Here is a 27453-nt window from a genome sequence, read left to right on the forward strand (position 1 = left end):
AGTAATACCGGTAGGATACAAGGGCGGGCCAGCAGACCAGGTGAAAGAGGTGTGTTTCTAGGCACAGCGACACTCTATCGTAACTCTTTTCTTCATACCCTTTTTGGCTCCTCCCACCATATGTGGCAACTGTAGATTCTCCAGTCTGGTTCTGAAGTTTTTCAGCACCCGCCCTATAAGATGACACCCAGCTTATAAGTCAACTCCTGACTTTTGAGAAGATTTTACTGGGTTAAAAAATTTATGAGGAAAAAAAAAAATATATATATATGTTATAGTCCCACCTACTGCTTTTTTTCATAAACTTTACTATATAAATCCACCTTATTTTTTTAGTTTTCAAAAACAGAAGTCCAAAAATAATGAGTACGGAAAGTCCTTAAAACAAATATATGTTTTATTATACACTTTGAGAATATGTTCACACCACGTTCAAAAAGGAGAAAAAGCGTTCAGCTTCTTCTATTTAAAAAGACGTCCCTTTTTGCCCCAATTTTATTGATTTCAGCGCAATGCATTGAAGTCAATGAAATGACAGATGTCCAATGCACACAGTGTATTAAATAACGGATGTTGTCTACGCGGACGTCAAAAGAATGATCATGTCGTTTATTTTCAGACGCCTTTTGCAAACACTGGACTTTTTTAAATTTCTTTACTAATAAATTCAATGGAATTATTAATTAAAGACACACCCAAAGGCCAGTCAGTCCACCTAAACAGCCGTCATTGCACTGATGGTTGGCCAAACAGCAAAATGACAGACGTCTTTTTTTTTTTTTTTATCCCAAAACTTGAGAGAGAGAAATGTCATGTGAACACAGCCCAAATGAGTTTGTGGGAATTTCCGATGTCTGGTAATCCCACAATAAAACATTTCCATTAATGTCAAGTTAAACAGTTTCCACTGAACTATGATATTGGAATTTCGCACAAACAGCAATTTCCCGATAGCATAATAGAAAATAAAACTCATATAAATATGTTAGAAAACTATCATACAACTGATAAATGCAGAGTATAAATTAAAGAAATCCCTGAGCAGTCTCATTTGTTAAGTCTTTGATGTTTTAGTCAGGCGGTTGTTTTTTTTTCGGAGAGCAGAAAGATTGTGCACCACTGCATACATTTGCAGATTTGTCTGTCAGTAACTGATAAGGCTGATTGAGAAGAATTGTTATGGCAGCCATACTATTTAATCCCTTCCATTCTCTCATAGATATATCGTAGAAACTGGTTTGTAAGGTCAAACCTTTTCAAATCTTCTCAAATATCTTCCCAAATTTCACCATTTTCTGCATTACTGGTGTCATAAAGTAATACAGATTTGTAAATTACTTCTATAAAAAAAAAAAAAAAACCTCTTCCAGTACTTATCAGCTGCTGCATGTCTTGCAGGAAGTGGTGGATATTTTCAAGTCTGACCCAGTGCTCTCTGTTGCTCCCTCTGTCCATGTTAGGAATTGTTCAAAGCATAAGTCAAGATATTTTTTTTTACTCGCCAGCAAGAAGATGACACATAAGCAAGGGTAGCTGTAGGTAAAGTCTGACAAATTAACTTTGGTTAGCCCTTATAAGAGTTGAAAAAAGTTTTTACTTTTAAAGCTGAGGGTCACAACATCTGATAGGAATGTTGGGGGTCATGAGCTGGGACATTCCTTTTTCTAAGGGTCAATGAGTAACCTTGCACATCTTTATTTACCTGTTTACCTACACAAGAACACAAGATCAATTTAACTCTTTATGATATACTATAAACATTATTCCAACATTTTCTATGGGAAATTGCCTCTTATCTAGACAGCTCCTGACATGGAAAGAGGTGGCAGCAGGGAGGGCAGTATCCGACTGGAAGGAAAGCACTTCCTACCAGGCATGCAGCAGCTCAATTTAATTTTTTTTTAAATAGAAGTAATTTACAAATCTGATTCTGACACTAGTTGATTTAATTTTATTTCTGCGGAGTACCCCTTTAAGATTTAGAGCTTTTCTGGCACTTCAGTCACATAAGAGCATACAACTTCTTCTTCTTCTTCTTCTTCTTTTTTTAGAAATGGAATTTCAATTTCAAACTCTTTTTGCACCTAAGACCAAAGAAGACAGTTGATTAGGCTGTGTTCACATCCGTGTTACAAGCCTACTTTTAAAAGTTCCATCAAAAATGCTGGAAAGAATAGTGCAGCATGCAATGCTATTATGCAAAAGAGATGTAAACCATTACCCCAGGATGGTTAACTATGCCTGCCTCCCCCCCCCCCCCCTCCCCCGGATAACTAATCATCTGACATGTACTTACTGCTTTTTCTTTTTGATCAACTTCTTCAAACAATTTCATAGATGGTTTAGGAACTTGTGGAAACAGTTTTTTCCATATTCTGAACCTTAAGTACAAAACAGATCTTTATTCAATTTTACAGATATGATTGACAGCAGATGCTTGTAATGCAAAAATGTAGCCGCCTAAGGTCTACCCGTGAAACCTTGGTTTATTTTGGACTTATCAGGCTTTTTTCTTGGTTGTAGGTGATGACCTTACTTAAACATCATAAAATAATTACTGACTTCTATGGTACTTGAAGCTAAGTAAGTGTAATGACACTTTCAAATTTGCCAAAATAAAGTCATTCTGCCTATAGGACACAATTAAAAAAGCACTATGCATTCCAGCAGGTTTTACAGGAGGAATAGTGCAAATGTCCTTTGTTTTACAAATGTAAGTGATCACAGGCTATGGACACCTTTGAAAAACTGTTTTTAATCTTGCTTTGTACTTATTATGGTGCAAAAATGCTTTTCGCCATAAGTACTTATCAAATAAGTTGGTTAGTTTTGCTTTTACAGCCTTTACAATGTACAGTGAGTTACTTTCTCTCTATATTAGTACTTAGCCTATAAGAATTCCAACGCCACTACTAGAGATGAGCAAACCGGGTTCGGGTTCGAGTCGATCCGAACCCGAACGTTCGGCATTTGATTAGCTGGGGCTGCAGAACTTGGATAAAGCTCTAAGGTTGTCTGGAAAACATGGATACAGCCAATGACTATATCCATGATTTCCACATAGCCTTAGGGCTGTATCCAACTTCAGCAGCCACCGCTAATCAAATGCCAAAAGTTTGGGTTCGGATCGACTCGAGCATGCTCCAGGTTCGCTCATCTCTAGCCACTACCCTTTGTTTGCTGTCATCTCTTTCTTCAGCCTGTGCTGTCCCTCAAAGATTCTCTCCCCACTGTCTTCTGTTTAAGCTGGTGTGTAACTCACCCCCCCCCCTTCTTGCTACTATCTCAAACACTGAAGAAGCAGAAAGTTTGTCTGTCTGACTAAATAGTTGGAAATTTCTACTCAAATTCAAATCAACAATTAAAAAAAAAAAAAAAACAGTACAAAGGTGTCAAAACTTTTATAGCTGTAGATTGTACAATGTATCCTGTGATTACTATTCTCTAAGATGCATCTAAATATAAGATCCTATATAACTATCTACAATATTCATCAGTAATACTTTACCTGTAACACAGGAGTATAAGAACAATAAGGATAACAGCTGTGCCTATTCCTAGTACAATCAGTATGTGATGTGCTGTCAGCTTTGTAGAATTTTGCCCTAAGAACAAGGAAAAATACATTAATATTTTTAAATGATCTGATTCAGTATGAAAAGAATGAGTATTAGCAGCACTGTAACTTAGACATCGACTCCACTACATTAAAATTGCAACACCCGATAGACACGTTGATGAATGTTACACTGGCCCTACTCAAAGGATTATGGTGTGGCGAGTCTTCCCACCAGGTAGTGCGAACAAGTGGTATGGCCATTTCTCCGAAGTGAACCAGGAGCTGTTTTTCAATCTAACAATGCCAGGCCACATGCTGCTTGTGCTAATGTGAGAAGCATGCGCAGTCGAAACATGCTTCCCTGGCCTGCAGCATCTCCAGACTTGTGTTCCATTGAGCACATGTGGAATGCCATTGGTTGGCAATTGCAAAGGGGGCTTTCAGCTGTGGATGTTGATGATGGTCATGATGATTTGAATGGCAGAACATTCCTTAGACAACTATTAATGACCTTATTAATAGCATAGAAGATTGTCGGCAGAAAAAGACCACTTGGTCCATCTAGTCTGCCCTTTTAGTATTTCCCTTCTTATTATCTTAGAATAGATACATTTTTATCCCAGGCAGGTTTAAATTGTTATTGTAGATTTACCATCTTTACCATCCAGCAGATGTAGATTTGCTACATCTATGGCATCTTCTCTTCCACTCACCCCAGTGGCCTTTCTTTACCTGTTTAGGGTACCTTCACACGTAACGGATCCGCTGCGGATTCCTGCCCTGTAAACTCTATGGGCAGACAAACTTGCAGCGGGATGGACATCCCGCTGTGAGTATGTCCGCAGCCCACCCCGTTAACCCCCTGCCGCCAGAGCGTATACATCACCTTCTCCACGCTCTGGCTTGCTTCGGGGGTTCCCGGCACGTCCTGCTTGGCCAATCAGTGCGCTGATTGGCTGAGCGGGACGTGAAGATGCCAGGAGCCCGGAAGCAGGCCAGAGCGGAGAGCAGGTGAAGTATACGCTACGGCGGCAGGGAGTTAACGGGGTGGGCTGCTGACATACTCACAGCGGGATGTCCATTCCGCTGCGAGTTTGTCTGCCCAGTGAGTGTACAGGGCACAGATCCACAGCGGGTCTGTTATGTGTGAAGGCACCCTTAATCTTTGTTTACCTGGTTTGCTTGACTTGTGGATCTGTTGCACTTTATTTGTTATTGATGCACTTTAGGCTAGGCAGACATGTGCACTTCAGTCATTGGCTGACATGTGCAAATATGATACTGCTATGTGTTCCCCTCTGCACCAGTGGGAGGTGAGTGGAGTTATAGTATATGTTGTAAGTAGAGATGAGCGAACCTGGAGCATGCTCGAGTCCATCCGAACCCGAACTTTCGGCATTTGATTAGCGGGGGCTGCTGAAGTTGGATAAAGCCCTAAGGCTATGTGGAAATCATGGATATAGTCATTGGCTGTATCCATGTTTTCCAGACAACCTTAGAGCTTTATCCAAGTTCAGCAGCCGCCACTAATCAAATGCCGATCTTTCGGGTTCGGATGGACTCGAACCCGAACCCGGTTTGCTCATCTCTAGTTGTAAACCTTTTTAAACTTTTGGAGTTTTTTTCCTAAGCATTATTGTTAATTAATATTTTTACATTATTGTGATTGTGTCGTACATATATACCTGCTTCCCTTTTCCTTTTGGTTGCTTGCTAATGTTTTAGCAGGTGGACTAGCACCCCCTTTTGGCAAACTGTGGTACCTGCCTGGACTTAGGTAGTTAGAGAGCATGTGCATACAGTGTGGGAGATGTAACAGTATATTTTCAATGGATATCGTGCACCCTCAGGGAAGAAATATAAGGGAAGAAACATATTTTAGAAAAGTGTGTATGCAGATTTATTAGCAATAGTTTTAGGTTTGGTGCTGAAAATATGGTGATTGGTTCTCCTTAAATAAAGGATAACCATGTTTTACCATTCTCATTGCTGGATCATTGGTGGTGTTCCTGGATTTATATACAGTGGCAAAGTGGAGGAAGTGTCATAGAGTATGAAGTGGATTCAGTGTTGGACTGGGGTATCTGGGGCCCAACTATGAAGAACCAGTGAGAAACAACATGTCAGTAAGTGTCTGTGCAGGTTCTAAAGCTGGGGGCCCACTGGAGGATCCTCCGGTCCTCTGGTGGGCCAGTTCGACACTGAGTGGATTACTTTTTTCTATTTATGATGATAGGATATATAGATATTGCTTGGATTTCAAACATATAAAGTATTACTTGCCAATTATCTGTGGCTCGCTCCATGCGCTCCACTCATTATTATTTGAACAGTGAGGCGACCATTTTACCCTCATGGTAACATTCACTTTTTCATTCTGATGGAATTTAGTGGTTTTATAAACATTTTTCTCTCTCCCGTCAACGCTTTTTGTCTGGAAAGAACAGAACAAATACTTATTGTACATGGAGCAGTGGTATAACAATATAATACATTCATAGGCCATGTTCACACAATGTTTTTTATTAGTAAAGAACGGACACTGATTGCAATGGCCTCAGCGTCCGTTCTTTACTGCAGGGGCGGCATTGCATTGAAGTCAATGCAATGCCACCTGCTGTGTTCACATATCGTTATTCTAACGCACAATCTTTAGAATGGGCGTTAGAATAATGTGCCAGCGTCTGGAAACATCAGCTGTTCACACAATGTAATGTGCAGCGGCGGCCGTATATTGCATTGAGATAAATGGCTAATTGATTTACGGGCATGCCCGACGGTGCCCGCAAATCAATTGTGAAAAAAGAGCATCCGTTGCTGTGCAACGATGTGTGAATGATGTGTAAACGATGTGTGAACATAGCCTTAGGCTTATTTCTTGTATGTTTATAATTTTTAAATAACGTCCGTCATATTAAGTCAAAATTGACGTCCGTTATTTTGAGGATTGGCCGCTGGTCAGTGCAATAACAGCTGATGGTAGTTTGGGGTTACTAATTGGCCTTTGGGTGTCTTCAATTGAAAAGTCCATTGAATTTAATAGTAAAAACAAAGAAAGGATAGAGAAATAAAAAAAAACTGTGCGTGAACAACAAAAAATAACGTCCACTATTCACAAAAAGACGTCCGAAAATAATTTACATAATCATTATTTTGACGTCCGCGCAAATAACGTCCTCTATTTAATACACTGTGTGCATTGAACGTCTGGTATTCCATTGACTTTAAAGGACAACTCCGGCCAAAACCATTTTTTTTATATGTTAATATGTTATTACTTAGGGAAATGATATTAATTATGGGAAATGCACATATAGGGCTATATCCCTTAATTAAGTAGATCAGGGAGACTTCAGATTCTCTCAGAAACAATGACGTCACAAACCGGGGGTATAATTTCAATGGAATGTCCAGCAGGGGTGCACTATATATAGTAGTCAATGAGTACCATTGACTTCTATATATAGTGCGCCCCTGCTGGACACTCCATTGGAATTACAATGGATGTGTATGTAAATGTAATATACAGTATGTTTTTGATTGAATACATTTATGGAATACTTTGGGGAGCAAGTGTCCTTGCTCCCCAAAGTAATCTATAAATGTATTTAACCAGTACATTTGGAGGGCACCGAGCAGGGAGGTTGTGCTGCTGCCACATATGCACAGTACTACTACTCCCATTATCTGCTCATAGTATGAGCAGATAATGGGAGAGTAGTACGTGTGCTATCCTCATAACAAATGCTGCCGTCGCACAGCTGCTCCTCACAAGGGCTTCAGCATGCCCCCTCCGCCGCTCCCCCTTCTCCTCCCAGCTAACAAGTTCTAACTATCCAGCTGCTCTCCGCCTCCGCTCTCTGGTCCCATATACCGCCTCCCGGTCTGCACTGCATGCCGGCCGGGGACACCCCCACCCCGCAGAGAGCACGGCGCTCTCGGTGCTTCCTGTCCCCGGCCGGCATGCAGTGCGGACCGGGAGGCGGTATATGGGACCAGAGAGCGGAGGCGGTGAGTGGTGGCCAGCAGCGGCGGAGAGCGGCGGGATAGTTAGAACTTTTTAGCTGGGGGGAGGAGGGGGAGTGGCGGAGGGGGCATACTGAAGCCCTTGTGAGGAGCAGCTGTGCAGCGGAAGCGTTCGTTATGAGGATAGCACACGTACTACTCTCCCATTATCTGCTCATACTATGAGCAGATAATGGGAGTAGTAGTACTGTGTATATGTGGCAGCAGCAGCACCGAGTAGGGAGGGAGGGGGGGAAGTAGATGCACATGTTCGGTGCCCTCCAAATGTACTGGGTAAATACATTTATGGATTACTTTGGGGAGCAAGGACACTTGCTCCCCAAAGTATTCCCTAAATGTACTCAATAAAAAACAAACTGTAGATTACATTTACATACACATCCATTGTAATTCCAATGGAGTGTCCAGCAGGGGCGCACTATATATAGAAGTCAATGGTAATCATTGACTTCTATATATAGTGCGCCCCCTGCTGGACACTCCATTGGAATTACACCCCTGGTTTCGTGACGTCACAGTATTTCAGAGAGTCTGAAGTCTCCCTGATCTAAATTAAGGAAAATAGCCCTATATGTGCATTTCCCATAATTAATGTACATTAGAAATTTGTTTAACTTTCCATAAGTAATAACTAGAGATGAGCGAACCTCGAGCATGCTCGAGTCAATCCGAACCCGAACTTTCGGCATTTGGCGTTCACACTACGTATATTTCAGTCAGTATTGCAACCAAAACCAGGAGTGGATTAAAAACACAGAAAGGATCTGTTCACACAATGTTGAAATTGAGTGGATGGCCGCCATATAACAGTAAATAACAGCCATTATTTCAATATAACAGCCGTTGTTCTAAAATAACAGCAAATATTTGCCATTAAATGGCGGCCATCCACTCAATTTCAACATTGCGTGAACAGAGCCTTTCTGTGTTTTTAATCCACTCCTGGTTTTGGTTGCAATACTGACTGAAACATACATATACTGACTGAAATATACATAGTGTAAAGGAAGCCATACATTGTATAGACACATCTATATAACTTTTATCCGGAGTTCCCCTTTAAACCCCTTCATGACCAAAGGTCATTGATGCACAGATGTCCAAGTCACAATAAAGCAGTGTTCTCCTCCTCACTTTCTAAGAGCCATAACACTTTTATTTTTTTCACCTATAGGGCTGGTTGGGGCATAATTTTTTTTGCGGCATGATCTATAGTTTTTATTGGTAAAATATTTGTGCAAAAAGTTGTAGATTACTTTAATATATATTTTTTTCTGATATATAGATTTTAAAAAATCAGCAATCGTGTTTTTTTTTCCATTTTTCATTGACACTTTTCACCGTGCGGAAACAATATTGTAATATTTCAATAGATTGAACAGTTTTGCACACTACAGTATGAAATGTGTTAATTTTTTTTGTAACATATTTTTTTTTTTTGTAAAGTGGGAAAGAGGGTGATTTAAACTTTTATCGGGGAGGGGCTTTGCTGTTTTTAAGAACTTTATACGTCCCACTAGGGGACTTATATATGCAATCATTAGATTACATTGCTAAGGATGTCATGAATATATATTTTGTATAATTAGTGAAGCCATTACAATATGGCGCTGACCTTTTAAATATTTATTTCTTATGCTGCATTTACACGAAACGATAATTGGCCGATCGTACGATTAACGATGTCGGAGTAACGGTCAGCGTTTAGACGGTACAATATATTGTACGGAAATTCGTTTTGTGATCGTTTTGCGATTGCTTAAGCCTATCTCACACATTGGCTAAATCGGCGAACGACTGTTTACACTGAACGATCTGCAAATTTTTTGCGACCGACGAACAACAATTTTAGAACATGTTGTAAGATCAAAATGAACAATTTCTCGTTCGTCGTTTGATCGTTCGCAGCATTAGAGATGTTAACATTTCTTAAAGCTTACATAAGTAAACACTGGTGCTATGCAAGTACAGTAACTCTTTTTGTGCCTTAGCCAATGGAGTACTAACACATGCCTTAGGGTACTTTTACATGGAACGATAATCGGCCGAATCGGCCCGATTTGGCCGATTATCGCTCTGTGTAATAAAAACAACGATCAGCCGATAACAATGATCATTGGCTTATCGTTTATATAGGTTAGAACCTATATTTGTCGGGCATCGACCGCGCATCACTATGTTTAATAGCGGTGCGCGGCCGGCGACTGACGATATAAATGACCTATCGACGCTGACAGGCCGCTCTGAAGCTAGAGCGCGTGGGACCCGGGGAGAAGCAGACCGCAGGAGCAGCCCTGGAGCGTGGATAGGTAAAGTATATAGTTTAAGCAAGTTATAGTTAACAAGGGCTGCAAGGACATTGTTACCGATGTCCTTGCAGCCCTTGTTAAACGATTAACAAGCCGTGTAATAGGCCCAGTAAATGAGCGCCAATCTAGCAGATCGGCGCTCGTTTACTGGTATTATCGGGCCCCCATCGGCCCGTGTAATACCACCCTTAGTAGAAAGCCCCAGGATATATATATTTTTTGTGTGTGTTTTTGCCTGCTATCTTTGAATAAATAATAAATAATCCAATCAGTGTTTGATTTTTCTCTATGTGAACAAGATAATACTTGTAACTTGTAATTTGAAACAGACAGTCAATATGACATCACTTTTGAGGTCTGATTAAGGTCATGTTCACACAACGTAAGTTCCATACTAATCACGGCCGTTGTTGCAATGGACGTGATTGGTACGGAACTTACGTTGTGCTGCAGGCTGAGGGAATCCCGGACGGATTGCATACACATGGTATACACTCCAGTTGGGATCCCTAGCGGCGCCTTAGAAAGCTGACATGTCATAAGCCTGTCAGTGCACACTATGGAACAAGCAGCTCTGGCCGCATGCTGCATAGTGTGCAGTGGGGAGTTCTGATGCGGGTGTGCACGACACTAAAGATCATGATGATCGGGATGATCTTTTCTGAGAACGGGCGTTCCATGATCCCGCCGGGTCACGAAACGGCCAGTCTTATACTACGTCTGAACAAAGCCTAATGCTGTGCAATTGCATAGCGTTGATCAGTATTATCAGTGACCTTCCTGAGGCAGACAATGAGAAGATCATTGATCTGACAGGACGAAGGTAAGTCAGGAAAAGTGATCAGGACCCCTGCAGTCATGCTGCGGTGATCAGTCAGTGACAGGTACTTCTCCTGTCACTGACTTCCTTAAAACGCCACAATAGCTGTAGATTGCGGTGTTTAAGGGTTTAATGGCAGAATACTGTGTAATAACAGCTGCCTGTTATTAGGCTTTATTATTACTAATTCTTCAGTTTGAGCAGCCCGTTCAGCCTCATAAAATATAAATACTCGAATAAAAATATCAATACTCAAAACTAAACAAAAGGAATTTATAGGAAACTAACCACAAACTAATCACGCATGAAAAAACTTTATTATTAGAAGTATAATATACATAATATATTAAAAATGTAAAGTAGCCAAGAAAAATATATGCCGTCCAGCTATTGCAAAACTACACTCCCTGTGTCAGGATCCGAGCCGCGCGCCCGGCTCCTGACTCTGCCAGAGCGCGCGGCCGGACTCAGGACAAAGCCGCCGGCGATGCGCAGGGCCGGTTGCTGGGGGCGCGCCGACGGCGTCCCTAGCAGCCGGCCTGCTGTGATGACGCTGCGGCCGGGCGGCGCTCCTGACTGTGTCATCAGGAGCGCGCGGCCAGGCTGGAAGAGACGCCTGCGGCGTCCCTGGTGCAGGACTGGTTGCTAGGGGAGCGCCGGCGGCGTCCCTAGCGTCCGGCCTGCGGTTAGTGCGCCGAGGCGCTTTGAGAGCCGCAGCTGGGCTCATCCTGCCCCAGCTGAGCGGCATGATCATCAAGTGACTGATGGCTGTCTGCTCCAGTCTAAACACTTCCCTGCACTGAGCCTGGAGTTTCAGCTCCAATCAAGGGGGGGGGGGGGCTGGAACTCCAGGCTGTATAAGTATTGTTCCCTGTCCTCATTTGAGCGCCTGCGATAGAGCCTAGTATTCCTAGTTTCCTCTTGACCTCGCTTTTCTGCTGACTCTGTTATTCTCGTTTTCCCGACCATTTTGGCTTGTACCTTGACTTTCCCTCGGATCTCGATTTTGTACCTTGTTGACCGGCTGTTACTGACGCGGACCTCTGACCTCCCCTTTTTGTCTGTACGTCTTGTCTTCGTTTTTGTGTTCTCACTTACATCAGGCTAGGGCACGGCTCCAAGTTGTCCTCAGTCGTTTAGGGCTGTAGAGGCAAGCAGGTAGGGCCAGTTGGGACGGGTGTCAGTGTCAGGGCTGCACTCGTCTGTTGTCGTTCCAGAGCCCCTTCCTGACATTAATGTACAGACAAAAAGGGGAGGTCAGAGGTCCGCGTCAGTAACAGCCGGTCAACAAGGTACAAAATCGAGATCCGAGGGAAAGTCAAGGTACAAGCCAAAATGGTCGGGAAAACGAGAATAACAGAGTCAGCAGAAAAGCGAGGTCAAGAGGAAACTAGGAATACTAGGCTCTATCGCAGGCGCTCAAATGAGGACAGGGAACAATACTTATACAGCCTGGAGTTCCACCCCCCCCCCCCTTGATTGGAGCTGAAACTCCAGGCTCAGTGCAGGGAAGTGTTTAGACTGGAGCAGACAGCCATCAGTCACTTGATGATCAGGCCGCTCAGCTGGGGCAGGATGAGCTGCCGGTCGCTAGGGACGCCGTCGGTGCTCCCCTAGCAACCAGCCCTGCACCAGGGACGCCGCAGGCGTCTCTTCCAGCCTGGCCGCACGCTCCTGATGACACAGTCAGGAGCGCCGCCCGGCCGCAGCGTCATCACAGCAGGCCGGCTGCTAGAGACGCCGTCGGCGCGCCCCCAGCAACTGGCCCTGCGCATCGCCGGCGGCTTTGTCCTGAGTCCGGCCGCGCGCTCTGGCAGAGTCAGGAGCCGGGTGCGCGGCTCGGATCCTGACACCCTGCCTGGACAATCAAAGCTAAAGCTAGAGCTAAGGTTCCCTACCCCTGCCCTAACCCATAAAAACTATTAAAAACCCTTATACAGGAGTTTCTGAGGATGGCATCAACTTCTCACACCATCCTGTTATAATTAGAGATGAGCGAACTTTTCAAAAGTTCGGACCGACCGGACTTTCGGATTTCTTCGGAAAGTTCGGTCCGACCGAATTTCGGATTTCTTCGGATTTCATAGTTTAAAGCATCTATATGATACGGGGGTAGTGTATTTGGTTGAATTTAGGGCTCTACATGTCAGTAACATCATTATCTTTTTGATATCTCAAAGCCAATTTTTTTTTTTTAGACTTCAATATTCACCATTACAGGGTCTATGCAGGAAACTCACCATTACAGGGTCTATGCAGGAAATTCACCATTACAGGGTCTATGCAGGAAAAAGGTTACAAATGCAGTGAAGGAGAAACAGTAGTCATTGGAGGCCAATGGAGGTCCAGCAATAGTCATTTGAGGCCAGTACAGGAGCAGCAGTAGTCAACATGGAGGCCAGACAGGAGCAGCAGTAGCCAACATGGAGGACAGGCAGGAACAGCAGTAGCCAACATGGAGGACAGGCAGGAGCAGTAGTAGCCGACATGGAGGCCAGGCAGGAGCAGCAGTAGCCGACATGGAGGCCAGGCAGGAGCAGCAGTAGCAAACATGGAGGCCAGGCAGGATCAGCAGTAGCCAACATGGAGGCCAGGCAGGAGCAGCAGTAGTCAACAATTGGGTATATAGCACTTTTTTTTAAGAAATAATGCTACTGTATACACCTGAACCAGGTATTTAAGTCTCTCATGATAAGATGGATGTGATATACACACTTTCAATCAGAAGGGTCCAAGTATAGAAATTGGGTATATAGCACGTTTTTTTAAGATACAATGCTTACACCTTAACCTGGTATTTTTGTCTCTCAGGATAAGACGGATGTGATATACACACTTTCAATCAGAAGGGTCCAAGTATAGAAATTGGGTATATAGCACGTTTTTTTAAGATACAATGCTTACACCTGAACCAGGTATTTTTGTCTCTCAGGATAAGACAGATGTGATATACACACTATCAGAAGTATAGGACTTGTATATCTGTACTGCACGTTTTGGTTCCGTGCACCCTTTGCTGTCCTATGCCTAATCTATCTATCTTTCACCCTCTCTATAGTTCTCTCTCAATCACTAGATGTTTCTCCTCTCCGCTTTCCTAATCTTTCCTTTCCTTTCCCACAATATCTTCTCAGTAGTCTGTAGTACACAACAGCAGCTTGCTTCCTCTCTCTCTCTCCCTCTACACACTGCGTGGCGCGGTCATGTGACCACTCCTTTTAAAGCAATACCGACGTCACACAGGGGGTGGGCTAGTACAAGATCCCTGCTGATTGGATGTGTTCCGGGCATCATGCGAAAGCACTTCCTGCTTTCTAGAATGGCGGCTGCCATTTTAGAAAGCAAGAAAAAACAAAAAATCAGAGCGGATTTCCAAAAATCCGAATCCGATCGACTCGGATTTTTGGGAAAATCCGAAATCGGATCCCATACCGGGCGAACCGTTTCGCGCATCTCTAGTTATAATACATTTAGACTATCCCTGTACAAGTATATATACATACATACATACATACGACTATACAGCAAATGGCCCACCCTAGGCACAATAAGCATAAAGTGTCTGCACAAAAATGCAGATGTACAGCTTAAATGTAAACCATATTCACTATACATTAAGAAATACTGATAAACATGAAAAAGTACAATGTGTGCTAGGAGAAGGCAAGAGTATGACCAATATAGAACTGGCAGGGAGTCCCAGGACGGGGTGTGTGAAACTGTCAGGGTCCTGTTGGTAGACGGAACACAAGGGAATTCCAGTTGGAGGATGGAATGCGGGAGATTTCACACACCCCGACCTGGGATTCCCTGACAGTTCTATATTGGTGATAGTTTTGCCTTCTCCTAGCACGCATTGCACTTTTTTCATGTTGTTTAGTCCCGTGGTCCATGTGCGAGAATGTAAAGAGACCCTAAGCGAGCAAGGGTAGACTGTTATGTTACAGACACAGCAGGCTGCAGTGTGGTTTAAAAATAACTTGAAAATAACCTTTAGTATAATAGTTTTTTTAATATTGACTAATAAAATATAAAATATCAGATTATCACACAGAAATACTTAGCAGGAATTTAATGTGACTTGATTACCTCCTTGTCATTGATAGTAATATTGTATAAAAAACAGCTTTCCTCCATTGTGTCGTACGTTTCTGGCTTCTCCCATTTAATTTCAAGTTCATCTGAAGTATATGTCAGATTTATGTTTCTTGGAGGATCTAAAATGACTAAAGTTAATTTTAAAATAGTGATTCACACACTAATTATGCATATATAATGAGACGAAAAAGAGACTACACCCTTTTCTATGGTTTTACATATAAGGACATAAGGAAAAACGTCTGGTCCAATAACAGGTCTTAAATAGGGTATTCCCATCTCAACCAATATAGTTAAACTCATCAAGTTAAACATTTGCAATTCGGTTCATTCATCAAACTTGCCTCCTTCTCTTGATAAAGGTAAAGAGCAGGCATGTCAAGAAAAGTAGGCAAGTGAATGGATCAGAAAAGTAGGCAAGTGAATGGATCTGAAAAAGTGTTTAATTTTATGAGCCCTACAAGTATAATTATGTTTTTTTCAGATGAGAAATACCATCAATGATCTTAAAGAAACTGCCTATCAATCTTGGAAGAGTTATAAGTAGAGATGAGCGAATGTACAGGACTCGCAAAGTAAGGGGCTGCACTAGGCTCGGCCGTCAGCTTGCCGGCTGCCTTTAAACCCTGTACTGGTCCGTACTGCTCCTCTCCAAGTGTCCGGAAAAGCTAGATCCAGTCCTGAGAAACTTGGAGAATTCATTCATCCCTAACTATAAGGTACATAAATTGGAGACACAGTGGACCACCAATACTCATAGCACAGACAAACTTGGAGCCACGAACCAACTTGAACGGCAATGTGCTTTTCCCACTGGCAAAACAGAAAAACATGCAATCCAAAATCACAAAAGAGAGAATTGGAGCAGCTAGCAGACAGCGGGGACGCCGAGCAACCATAGGATGTGGGAAAGCAGTTTCTTGCGATCATTCACGTTTCATCAGATTATCTGGTTTGGTCTGATGAAACGCGCACGAGCCCGAGAAACAGCTGTCACACATCCTAGCGTTGCTCGGTGTCCCCACTGTCTGCTAGCTGCTCCGTTTTTTTATGTCTTGAGTTTATCAATAAAAGAAGACTTCACACGCGAGTGCCTCCGACTTTCTCTTTTGCATTTTTGGATTCCTAATTATAAGGCCATTTCCAAACTATTTGAAGTCCATTGTTCTACAGGGAAGTACATGAATTAAGAATTTAAACCACAATTTCTATTGGATTTGGCAACTCTTATTAAAGTGTAATTTATTTATTTTAATAATGGAAAGTATGCTTTAATAAAAGTATACACGGTTGATATAAGAAACACATAATATTACCATCATGTATTGGGTAATACACTTTATCGAAGAACTGAATTGTAGTTTGGCTGCTTGATCCCAAAATTTCTACATAAACTTTTGATTTAAAAGAAATATTTGGACGCTTTAAAACACATCCAACTTGTCTTCCAAAAGAATCGGTTCTGTAGTCTTGGCATTTCCCGTAGCCATTCTTCGGGGTCTGTCTGATTTCAAAATAAACACTAAATATTAATCGTAACCTTGTAATGTGAAATAGGTTAGTAATATAATCAGTATAAATTAAGTGTATGATAATCATTATTATTATTATTACTACTACTACAGTAATATATATATATATATATTTAAAATAATATTAAAGAATATTATTATTTGTATTACTATCATTTTTACCTCAGAACCAAAGTATATTGAGTATCTTCAGGGGCTTCTTCTCCCACAGTCCATGAGCAGTTCATTATATAAACATTGTGTATCACACAGGTAAAATTTTCTGCAGCAGAGTTTTTTTTCCCTGTTAAAGAAAAAAAAAAAAGAAAAGAAAAAAAAAAGACAAGTAGAAGTACGATGTAATTGAGTCACATTGTCATTAGCTCCTTTTATAAAGAAAAAAAAAATTGGTGGACAGTAAACTTAACTTTAGTGCCAAGGCAGTGCCAACCTTATTAACTATGTTACTATGTAAACATCTGCTTGCTAATGTGTATACCTACATAGGCATGCATACTAAAATGCATACAGATACGTAAAGTTACAGTGCCATAAATAGGTAAATCTTGCTTCTAAAGGACTGTAACAAGTTGCATCCTAGCATCACTGAAAACAGCTGAATTTTTTTAGGGGGGTATAGGGGAACCTGGGACCTAAGTGGAAGACAGAGACAGACAATGTAGGCCCTAGCACTAGGCCCCCCCAAGACTATCCCTGCCTACTTGCTAGCTGGACCCTAGGTGGTCAGCGTCAACTGGGCAATGTTCCCTTTACTGAGTATGTGACAAAATGGGACAATCTAAACCAATATGAACCTCTAGATCAAGCTACATGAGACTATTGCAGGCCATTTCCGAGAGCATAAGTGGACTTCTAGAGATTCCAGAGTCCTGGTCCAGGGCATGATTTGACCACCCCTCTGACATCCAGACAACACAGAACACAGACTGGAAGGAAAGGGAGATAAGTAGAGCAGGGAACTCTCCAATACTACTCATTCTAAACAGCGCAGTGGTGGAATAAGACCATTGAGATCAAGGAGTGTAGAGTGGAATTGTGCTCCATGACACCTACATGCTCTAACAGGGTATGTAGATGGGTTAGCATCAATTACAAATTTGTGATACCATTATGTTATTGTAACACTGGCAACTGGAATCATATCTGTCACTACCATTGGTCATATTCTGCTGTCATCTTCTGCCGACGGGCCTATATCTGTGCAACGTCTTTGACTTATTGAAAGGACCAGCACATATGCATCTAATTCTCCCCCACCTCTTTAAGCAGTACCTATTAAAGAGTGTTCCACCCAACATCTTGAGTGTTGTTGGTTCCTAGTATGTATAGAGAAGGAGATCCTGATTTTTCTGACCCAAGCTTGTTTCCTGTATTGTAGTGATGCTCCTTTTTCTGACCCAGATTGCTAACCTGAACATGTGACACCTTCCTCAACCATCTACCTGTATGGGATTACACCTGGCTTGACCCTGGTTCTGTTCCAAATCCCACTGTATGACTCACTGACAATGTTTACCTGCCTGACTCATTGGTGTAATATACTACCTATACTGGGAGTTGTGGAGCAGCCTAGTATCCTCTAGCAGCAGTGGTCCAGCTCTGTAAATATTCCCACAGAATGCAAATTACAGTTGTCAGTTTTACCATAACTTACATATTACAAAATGCAAAAATTAAAACTAAGAATCTACATAGATTGGTGTTACCGCTGTGCATTACGCGTACTGTTTCTCACAACCCCTGGTCTGTCATACAATACAAGGAGGGATGTATGCAGGAAATGTTTACTAACATGGTAGTGGAACAGCACTATTTCTGATCATACGTCTTAGAAGAGAATAATTTACACTTGGAGTCCCTTGTTTATCTCATAGCCTAAAGGTCCTATTAAACGTAGCGATTATCATTTAAAGATTCACTATAATGATCTATTGCTAGTGAAAACGATTCTGAGGATATTACATTCGCTGATTATTGTTATGAACTATTTTCTTTACGTTGTTATATGGTTGCTAATTGTTCCTAAGGACAGCCCACACACAACATGTTTTATCGGCGAATAACAGATGTGCGAAAGATCAGCGAACTACCAACGATAATTTTTCGACATGTTGAAAGACAAAAATTAACGATTTTTTGCTCATCGTTTGATCGTTGGTTGTTACTACATGGAAAGATAGTTGCTCATTTTCGAATGTTCTAGCTAAATTTTTAAACGATAACACTGGTCAACAAATTTTCTAAAGTTGTTTGGTTCAGAAATAAAATTATCCATTTCTTAATGATTTTTATGTGCTGAATTCAAATATCACGAAGAAAAATGTGAATTGGCTCTAGTTTCTATGATATGGAAGAGTTCTCATGTTACTGTTTTGTGAATTGTATAGAATACAGTATAATAGCCGACATATTTATTACTTCTGCAATCATAAGGAAGCAAGTTTACTGTTCATAAACTTTTGAAATATATTCATAGGAAACTTAGTTCTATCGGAAGTCAACTACAATTTACAGGCATATCTAAGAATTTTTACAGAATTTTAAGAATTTTTTTTATTGAACTCTGGCAAGTATGGCATCTAGTGGACTGTGAATTTGGAATTTCTTGAGCATTGTTGACCATTTTGTTTTCCATCTAAAGCCCCCAGTAACCATCCCAGTGTAATCATATGCAGAGCTGCTTTACCCCCATGCAAAATCACATCTCAGCCAGCCAGCCTACCCAATACAATTACATGGATAGTTGCTTCATCCCTCTAGTACAGTACAATCACAGGCAGAACCGAATCACCCCCACAATATAATCATGTACAGGGCCCAATCACCCCCACAATATAATCATATACAGAGCCCAATCACCCCCACAATATGATCAAATACAGAGCTAAATCACCCCCACAATATAATCATATACAGAGCCCAATCACCCCCACAATATAATCATATACAGAGCCAAATCACCCCCACAATATAATCATATACAGAGATGAATCACCCTCACAATATAATCATATACAGAGCTGAATCACCCTCACAATATAATCAAATACAGAGCTGAATCACCCCCACAATATAATCATGTACAGAGCTGAATCACCCCCACAATATAATCAAATACAGAGCTGAATCACCCCCACAATATAATCAAATACAGAGCCAAATCACCCCCACAATAAAATCAAATACAGAGCTGAATCACCCCCACAATATAATCATATACACAGCCCAATCACCCCCACAATATGATCAAATACAGAGCTAAATCACCCCCACAATATAATCATATACAGAGCCGAATCACCCCCACAATATAATTAAATAGAGAGCTGAATCACCCCCACAATATAATCATATACAGAGCTGAATCACCCTCACAATATAATCATATACAGAGCCAAATCACCCCCACAATATAATCATATACAGAGCTGAATCACCCTCACAATATAATCAAATACAGAGCTGAATCACCCTCACAATATAATCATATACAGAGCCAAATCACCCCCACAATATAATCATATACAGAGCCGTATCACCCCCACAATATAATTAAATACAGAGCTGAATCACCCCCACAATATAATCATATACAGAGCTGAATCACCCTCACAATATAATCAAATACAGAGCTGAATCACCCTCACAATATAATCATATACAGAGCCAAATCACCCCCACAATATAATCATATACAGAGCCGTATCACCCCCACAATATAATTAAATACAGAGCTGAATCACCCCCACAATATAATCATATACAGAGCTGAATCACCCCCACAATATAATCATATACAGAGCTGAATCACCCTCACAATATAATCATATACAGAGCCAAATCACCCCCACAATATAATCATATACAGAGCTGAATCACCCTCACAATATAATCAAATACAGAGCTGAATCACCCTCACAATATAATCATATACAGAGCCTAATCACCCCCACAATATAATCATATACAGAGCTGAATCAACCCCACAATATAATTAAATACAGAGCTGAATCACCCTCACAATATAATCAAATACAGAGCTGAATCACCCCTCATAATATAATCAAATACAGAGCTGAATCACCCCCACAATATAATCATATACAGAGCCAAATCACCCCCACAATATAATCATGTACAGAGCTGAATCACCCTCACAATATAATCATATACAGAGCTTAATCACCCTCTCAATATAATCATGTACAGAGCTGAATCACCCTCACAATATAATCGTATACAGAGCTGAATCACCCTCACAATATAATCATATACAGAGCTGAATCACCCTCACAATATAATCATGTACAGAGCTGAATCACCCTCACAATATAATCATATACAGAGCTGAATCACCCCCACAATATAATCATATACAGAGCTGAATCACCCCCACAATATAATCATATACAGATCCGAATCAAACTTTTACCAGTATTGTATCACAGGCTGTGAGAAATATAGAAAGTACATCTATATCTTGAAAATTAGAGACACTTTCAAAATTTGAACATCATTTTCGATCTCAGCAATTAGTTAAGTTCAACTGTTTTCATGTCGGAATCTTTTTGGCTGTTGACCAGTGTAATTGTTCTGTGTAATAGGGCCTTTAGAAAAAACTCCTTTCTAGAGCCAAAGTCTGTTAGAACCCTATCTTTATAGCGTGAAGTGTACGAAAACTGTGGCTTATCTGGAACTTGAGAAGGTTCAGATTTACCTAAGGATAGCACCTAAAGGGGTACTCCGGCCTGGGGGCTTTTTTTATATGGCCGGGGAGGAGGTGGCTGAGGGCAAAGACGTCCACTCACCTCCCCGGTTCCAGCGGCGGGTCCCTGGAGCGGTTCCTCTGCAGCGGGGACCGGAGCGCCGCCATACGGGACCCACCGCTGGAACTGGGGAGTTGAGTGGACTTCGTTGCCCTCAGTCACCTCCTCTCCGGCCATATTAGTATTAGTTTATGTTAATAGGCAATGATCAGCCGACATGCATGATAAAAAGGATAACAGCAGCGATGGTCTGCTGGTCGCTGCTTCATGGAATACGATTGGTGGCAGCAGACCACCACTCTTTTCAATGATCAAAGGATCGTCCATGCAACCCCTTTCACAGCTATCTGCACCCCCTCTCCCCGCTTCCCCACATTTGCTCTTTGTGCATGTAATAGCACAGAAGGCGAGAAGGAAGCGAGCTCTGACCTGACAGGTCGGCGCTCGGTTTTTCCACACACTGTGCCTTACACTACTGTTTCACTTCAGTGTATGCAATGTATTATGCAAAGACAGTTACACAGGTAAACTTACAAGCTTGTACATGTTAGAAAAGTGAACACAGCCATATGACAACTTGTTCATAAATTGTAGCTGGAACACAGGTCCTGGGACACTTTATAAACTACAATGACACAAGTATAGGGACACCGCATATCTTCTTTTAAATGTATGTAATATTTTATTATATACAGGACAAATCATCATTAAGGTTTAACAAGTTATTTGTGAATCAAATGTAAAAGAAAGACATAGGTGGTGGGTGACTGCCTCCAATATCACCTCCGTGGATGCATGATAATAAGGAATTGATTGATTTGCCAGTGTGGTGTCCCACCACGGGTGTAATTGGTCCATACACCCCTCGCAAAAGCCTGTACTCTAAGTAAAAGTGGTAATGAAGTTGTACCTAAGTTTTGCCACTAGATATCGCTACTATTAGTATATGTTCTTGTATATTGCACAGCTGTAGTGAACAAGGGGTTATTGTTTGTTGATAATCTGTGCACCAATAATGTCATGTATTTACCTGGTCACTCTGCAGCGCTGCAGAGGCAGAGTCAGGCTGACATCCCCATAAACGCCCAGCCAGCTGATGCTGCAGGTAAGCAGCCTATCAGCAGTTGGTGGCAGGAGCGAAGCTGTGCAGGAGCACAGAGCCAATCACGAGCTGCCAGGCGCTCCATGCAAATCAGGGGCGGTGGATTTAAACGAGTAGCTGAGGCTCCATAGCTGCCAGTGATAGTTTTGCCTTGCTTTACTTCACCAGCATTACTCTGTGTTCTGACTCCCTGTGTTCCTGACCTCTGCATTTGTTTCCTGACTTTGGCTTGTTATCTGATTTTGTACCTCGCTCCTGACAGTATTTCTCACCTTGGCCTGTTTAAACGGTATTCCTTTTGTATTGTGATTTTGTACTGTTTTGCTATCTTGGATTTGACCTCTGGCTTGTTTTCTGACTGATTTTGGTTATGATTTGTGGTTTATACGTACCTGGCTGGTTTGACTTGGACTGCTGACTTTTCTCCTTGTCTGGCCCTGCACTTAGCAGCATAGGGACTGCCGTCCAGTCACCTAGGGGTCTGTCTGTCACCTAGGGCAGTACGTTCAAGTAGGTAGGGACAGTGGGCTGGGTTCAGTTAGGGCTCACTGTTCCCCTACGGACGTGACAAATAAGCTTTTTTCTGTTCCCCACCTATCTTTATTCTCATTTCTTTCTCTGCACTTTCTTCTCCACCACTCACAGGAGGTGTTGCACACCCTGTAGGAAGTTGTCACATGGGGAGAAGAACTGTTAGTGAGTCTTATTTAGGTAGAGAGCGGACACACAACAAGATTGTCCCTGCTGTAGTTCAGCTGAGCGCTGGCTCTGCCAGGTCCCCTGTTAGGGGAAGAAGAACAAGTCCAGTGTAGTCTAGTCTGGAGTGTGGTAGAGTTAGAGCCATAGTTACAGCTTGTGTTGTCCAAGGCACTCAGACTTATACCACCCCATTGATTCTACAAGTGTAGGAATTACACGTAGAGATTCACTGTTGATCTTACTATGTACTATAAGTGGTGAAATCAATCTGCATGCTACGGCTGCAAATCTATAGGCAAAATTTGCAGTTCTGATCTCCTGAACTTATTTTTACTCGCTGAATGGCTCTCTCTCTTTCCCCAACACTAGTGCCCTATTGTCATCACAAGAAATAGGGGAAATACACAACCTAATTATGGGTGCTCATTGACTGACATACCTATCATGCAAATACTAAACCAAAGAAGCAGTGTACAGTATGTCCCATAATGCCAGGCACACCAATTCATTATAGCAACTATAATCTTTATTTTTATACGTAATACATAACACATAACACTATAAAAACACAAAAATCTCCCATACAATGAAGCTAGAGTCAATACAGTCTGTCCATCGAGCCTGCAAACACCTCCAATACAATAATGTGTACAACCTACAACATAAGATGAAATATACCAATGCAAATCCCACAATCACAGGAATATGACCAAATAATATAAATATAAATACATGTCCTGTGCAAATATAGTAAATAAGCAAAAAGTGCTAATGAAGTAAAGTGCCAAAACACAAATCCTATGAATTGTAAAAGATATCACCATGTAGGTTGTAACAGGTATTGCCATCCACGCACACCCTACCTGTTATGTTCCCATACTGGAACTTTGACAGGAGTAGGGAGTGTGAGTCGGGGCCCTGCTTATATATCCATTATAATTAAGAATAAAGTATAGAACAACTGTAACAGACCAAAGTTTAATGAATATGTCATTTAGAGGTGAGGAACTCCATGCCATGGCAGACAGACCGGATTAAAATGACGCCCTAGCGTGTATAAGTTAGTGATACTACTTCAGTTAGATCAAGTCATCAGTTTATAACACTGCGCATGCGTAGTTATTGTCAAGAGCCGGCTGTCACGCTCCGCTACTGGCGATGCCAGCGCGTACAGCTGGCCTCCCACAGGTGCCAACGTTGGAGCAAACGACCAGTCTTCCACAGGTGCTGACAGCAACCCTGGCAACCAGTCAAGCAGGTTGTGGGGAGCGCACCAATGGGGTCCCTGATAACTGGCCCGGCCAATTGCTAGGGGCGTGTCAGCAAAGGCATTCTTTGTTCTTGCTGTGCCCTGGACTTCACCGCCGTCGGTCAATTGGCACAGGTGTCCAGTTTAACCTTATGCTGACTGGCGGCCGGCACCATCAGTCAACTCTGTGTATTGTTGGGGGCTGGAGTTTCCGCCCCAATCATGCCTGGGGCTGGGTTTCCAGCCTCCATAAAACTACCTACCCTATCATGTTTTCTTGCCTGCGATAGAGTCTCTTTAAGTTAGTGTTGTATCCTGATTTTGTATTTCCTGGTTTCCGGATTTTGGCTTGACTTTTCGACTATTCTCCTGGACTTCCGATTTTGTACTGCATCGACTGTTAATTACCAACCTGGCTTGTTTACCCTGAGTATCTTGTGTTTGTTTCTTCAGTCTTTGTCTCTGTGTTTTACCAATCCAGGTCAGGGACTGTCACCCAGTTACCCGCTGCAGCCTAGGGCAGATAGTGCTAAGTAGGTAGGGATAGCGGGGGCAGGTGCCAGTGCAGGGCCTCACTTGTCCCGTGTCTTAAAGTCCCAGCCAGACAGTTACCAATCGCATCTTCTAGGTCCGCCCGCTGTATACACATACTTATCTATTATGAATAGTGTAGGCGGTAACAGATACACAGATCTCTAAAGAGGTAAGTATTATGGCACCTCATGATAGAAATATTAATCCTGCAAAATAAAGGTTCCCCCAGTAGGCATATATGCTCAGCCCATACATTTCTATCTTCTCATGATATGGCTTATATATTAAACTGTAACACTGGTGCCCTAGGCGCAGGCCCATGGATGCCTAATAGCAAATACAGCCCTGGCTAGAAGAAGATAATTCATGGCTACTTTGCCCATTAAATAAGTTTCTGTCTGTAATTTTCCCTCCAAACATCACTGAAGAATATCTGAAAACTACATGCAATGATACAAATAGACACTTAGGGGGAGATTTATCAAACAGGTGTAAAGTAGAATTTTCTTAGTTGCCCCTAGCAATCAATCAGATTCCATCTTTCATTTTTCAAAGAATCTAGACAATTCTATAATTTGACAACTCTCCCCCATCTCTCACCATCACTGTATAAGCACAATCGAAGATACTGTAAAACTAAAAAAATGAAAAAACAAAACAAAAAAACACTTACCATAAGGCATATATACGCTTTCATTTTTATCTATGGTTTTTTGGCCATCAAGTACTGAAAGTTGGACACTCAGTCCTTTGTGCAGAATGAATTCCATATCCTTATGGACTTCATATACAAATGAACACGCGGCCACCTACAAGATGTAAAAAATAGTTCTTTAAAATATTCTTCTTTACATTATAATTTACTTACAAATTCCACTGATTAATGACAATACAAAACTAATAGCCTTAAAGTAGAAAAAAAACTATATATTCAACTTTTAAGTCTAGTGAGAATTATTGAGGAAGATACAAAGTGTAGTGTCCCAGCACAGCTCTGTTCCCTCACGTTTCTGCTTATCCTTTCTCTTCTTTCTTACACAAACACAGCCCCACCAATCACACACTAGCTAAGTTACCCTAATAAAAAGGAGCTAGATCCTGGTGCGAAGATCTTCCTGCTGCAGTGAAGCCAGGGCCTGGCCTAGGCCAGGACCCTTGTCAGGTACCAAAAGAGACTTATTCTTTCTTATGCAAGTAACTACCGCTAGCATACAGTGCTAGAAACCTTTGGAAGGAGTGATGTCCTCTGAGACAAACCATGTTCACGCCATTGATACCTTCTACAAGACACAAGGCAGTAACCTGGAGCTAGGTACTGACCCCAGTAGGATACAGTGCCAAAAAGAATAAATAATAAGCCTTTTGCTAAACATTTCTTGTTGAGTATCTATGTATTTTTAACCATTAAAGAACAAAGTAAAGCATCATTCGTATTACTTTTGAAACCAATTACTGACCTTGGAACTTGTGATGGTCCGAACCCGCCGAGGTTAGGGTTCGGCTGAACCCGAACGCTCGGCATCGGATTCCTGCTGTCTGCCCGCTCCGTGCAGCGGGCAGATACAGCGGGAGGACCGCCTGGAAAACTGGGATACAGCCTATTGCTATGGCTGTATCCCATTTTTCCAGGCGGTCCTCCCGTTGGATCTGCCCGCTGCACGGAGCGGGCAGACAGCGGGAAGCATTACCGAGGGTTCGAGTTTGTACGAACCCGAATCGAACTCGGTTCGGACCATCCCTAAGGTAGAGAATACAGCATGCTGTGTGGTGTTACAGGTAGAGAATGTATCCCAGTTTTCCAGGCGTTCCTCCCGCTGGATCTGCCCGCTGCACGGAGCGGGCAGACAGCGATAATCATTGCGGAGGTTTCGGGTTCGTCCGAACCCTGTCCGAACCAGGTTCGGACCATCCCTACTTGGAACCAGATCTTTGACAATTGTCACCTGTGACTTCCTCTTATTGTGTATATCTGACATGTCGGAAGGAGATTTAAGCCAGATTTCCGTTTTTCTATTAAGCTAAAAACAAACTTGTTGGGAACATTTTCATAATGTGGTATGGCTGTAGACTACAGGAAACTAAAAAAATGGCAAAACACGTGAGAAAACTGTTTGCTGTGCTAGGTGATAGCTATTTCTACTGACTCCTTACTAAGAGTGGCATAAACCTTCTAGCAGCAAGTTTTGATGCATAGCAGTATTTTATACAGACCATCTGACTGTTGCATTCTTACATTCAGCGTCTCACGATATCGCTTCTGAAAGACAACCTTATAGCTGTATTTCTCCATTGCCTTTGTTATGTTACAGCTCCAAGTAATATTGATGAATCCAGGAGAAACTTTAACTTTGAAATCTTGAAGTAATGGCGCAGTCTTTTCTTTTGTAAAGTTGAAGAAAAAATTTCAGTTAAACAGTTTCTAGCACATATTAGTTTTAAAAGGGGACTATCAGCAGGTTCGATGAATCTAACCTGCTGATATGTGGCTATTAGAGATAAGCGAAGCGAATCTGGCGAATCAAGATTTGCTGCAAATTGCGCTGTCAATTCGCTTTGTTCTGCTAAGCGAATTCTAGCATATTTGTTAGGAAAAAAAACCCAAAATGGCGGCCGCACATGCTGTCTGGAGCATCGCTGGGCTAGGGAAAGGTATTACCATAATCCCTAGTGCCTGTCCAATCAGCTGCAGGCCCCCTGTGATGTCAGCACCTCCCCCTCTATATAAGCAGGTTTGGCTGTTTTAATGAAATTTAATAAGA

The 27453-nt window shown here is 41.9% G+C and overlaps 1 protein-coding gene across 4 annotated transcripts in view; it reads right to left on the reverse strand.

The window, feature by feature from the left end:
• Positions 1 to 383: 383 nt before the first annotated feature.
• Positions 384 to 27453, reverse strand: part of LOC138767823 (granulocyte-macrophage colony-stimulating factor receptor subunit alpha-like) — a 37457-nt gene continuing 10387 nt past the window's right edge. For all 4 annotated transcript variants that reach the window (XM_069945630.1, XM_069945632.1, XM_069945633.1 and 1 more), the window contains exons 3-11: positions 26928 to 27073; positions 25368 to 25503; positions 16507 to 16627; positions 16129 to 16316; positions 14804 to 14940; positions 5843 to 5993; positions 3509 to 3605; positions 2297 to 2381; positions 384 to 2084 (exon numbers count right to left, since the gene is read on the reverse strand). In XM_069945630.1, the coding sequence (XP_069801731.1) occupies positions 1980 to 2084; positions 2297 to 2381; positions 3509 to 3605; positions 5843 to 5993; positions 14804 to 14940; positions 16129 to 16316; positions 16507 to 16627; positions 25368 to 25503; positions 26928 to 27073 (1166 nt within the window). In that variant the 3' untranslated portion in view covers positions 384 to 1979. The remainder of the gene's footprint in view (positions 2085 to 2296; positions 2382 to 3508; positions 3606 to 5842; positions 5994 to 14803; positions 14941 to 16128; positions 16317 to 16506; positions 16628 to 25367; positions 25504 to 26927; positions 27074 to 27453) is intronic.

Source organism: Dendropsophus ebraccatus, chromosome 11, assembly GCF_027789765.1.
Source record: "Dendropsophus ebraccatus isolate aDenEbr1 chromosome 11, aDenEbr1.pat, whole genome shotgun sequence".
NCBI lineage: Eukaryota > Metazoa > Chordata > Amphibia > Anura > Hylidae > Dendropsophus > Dendropsophus ebraccatus.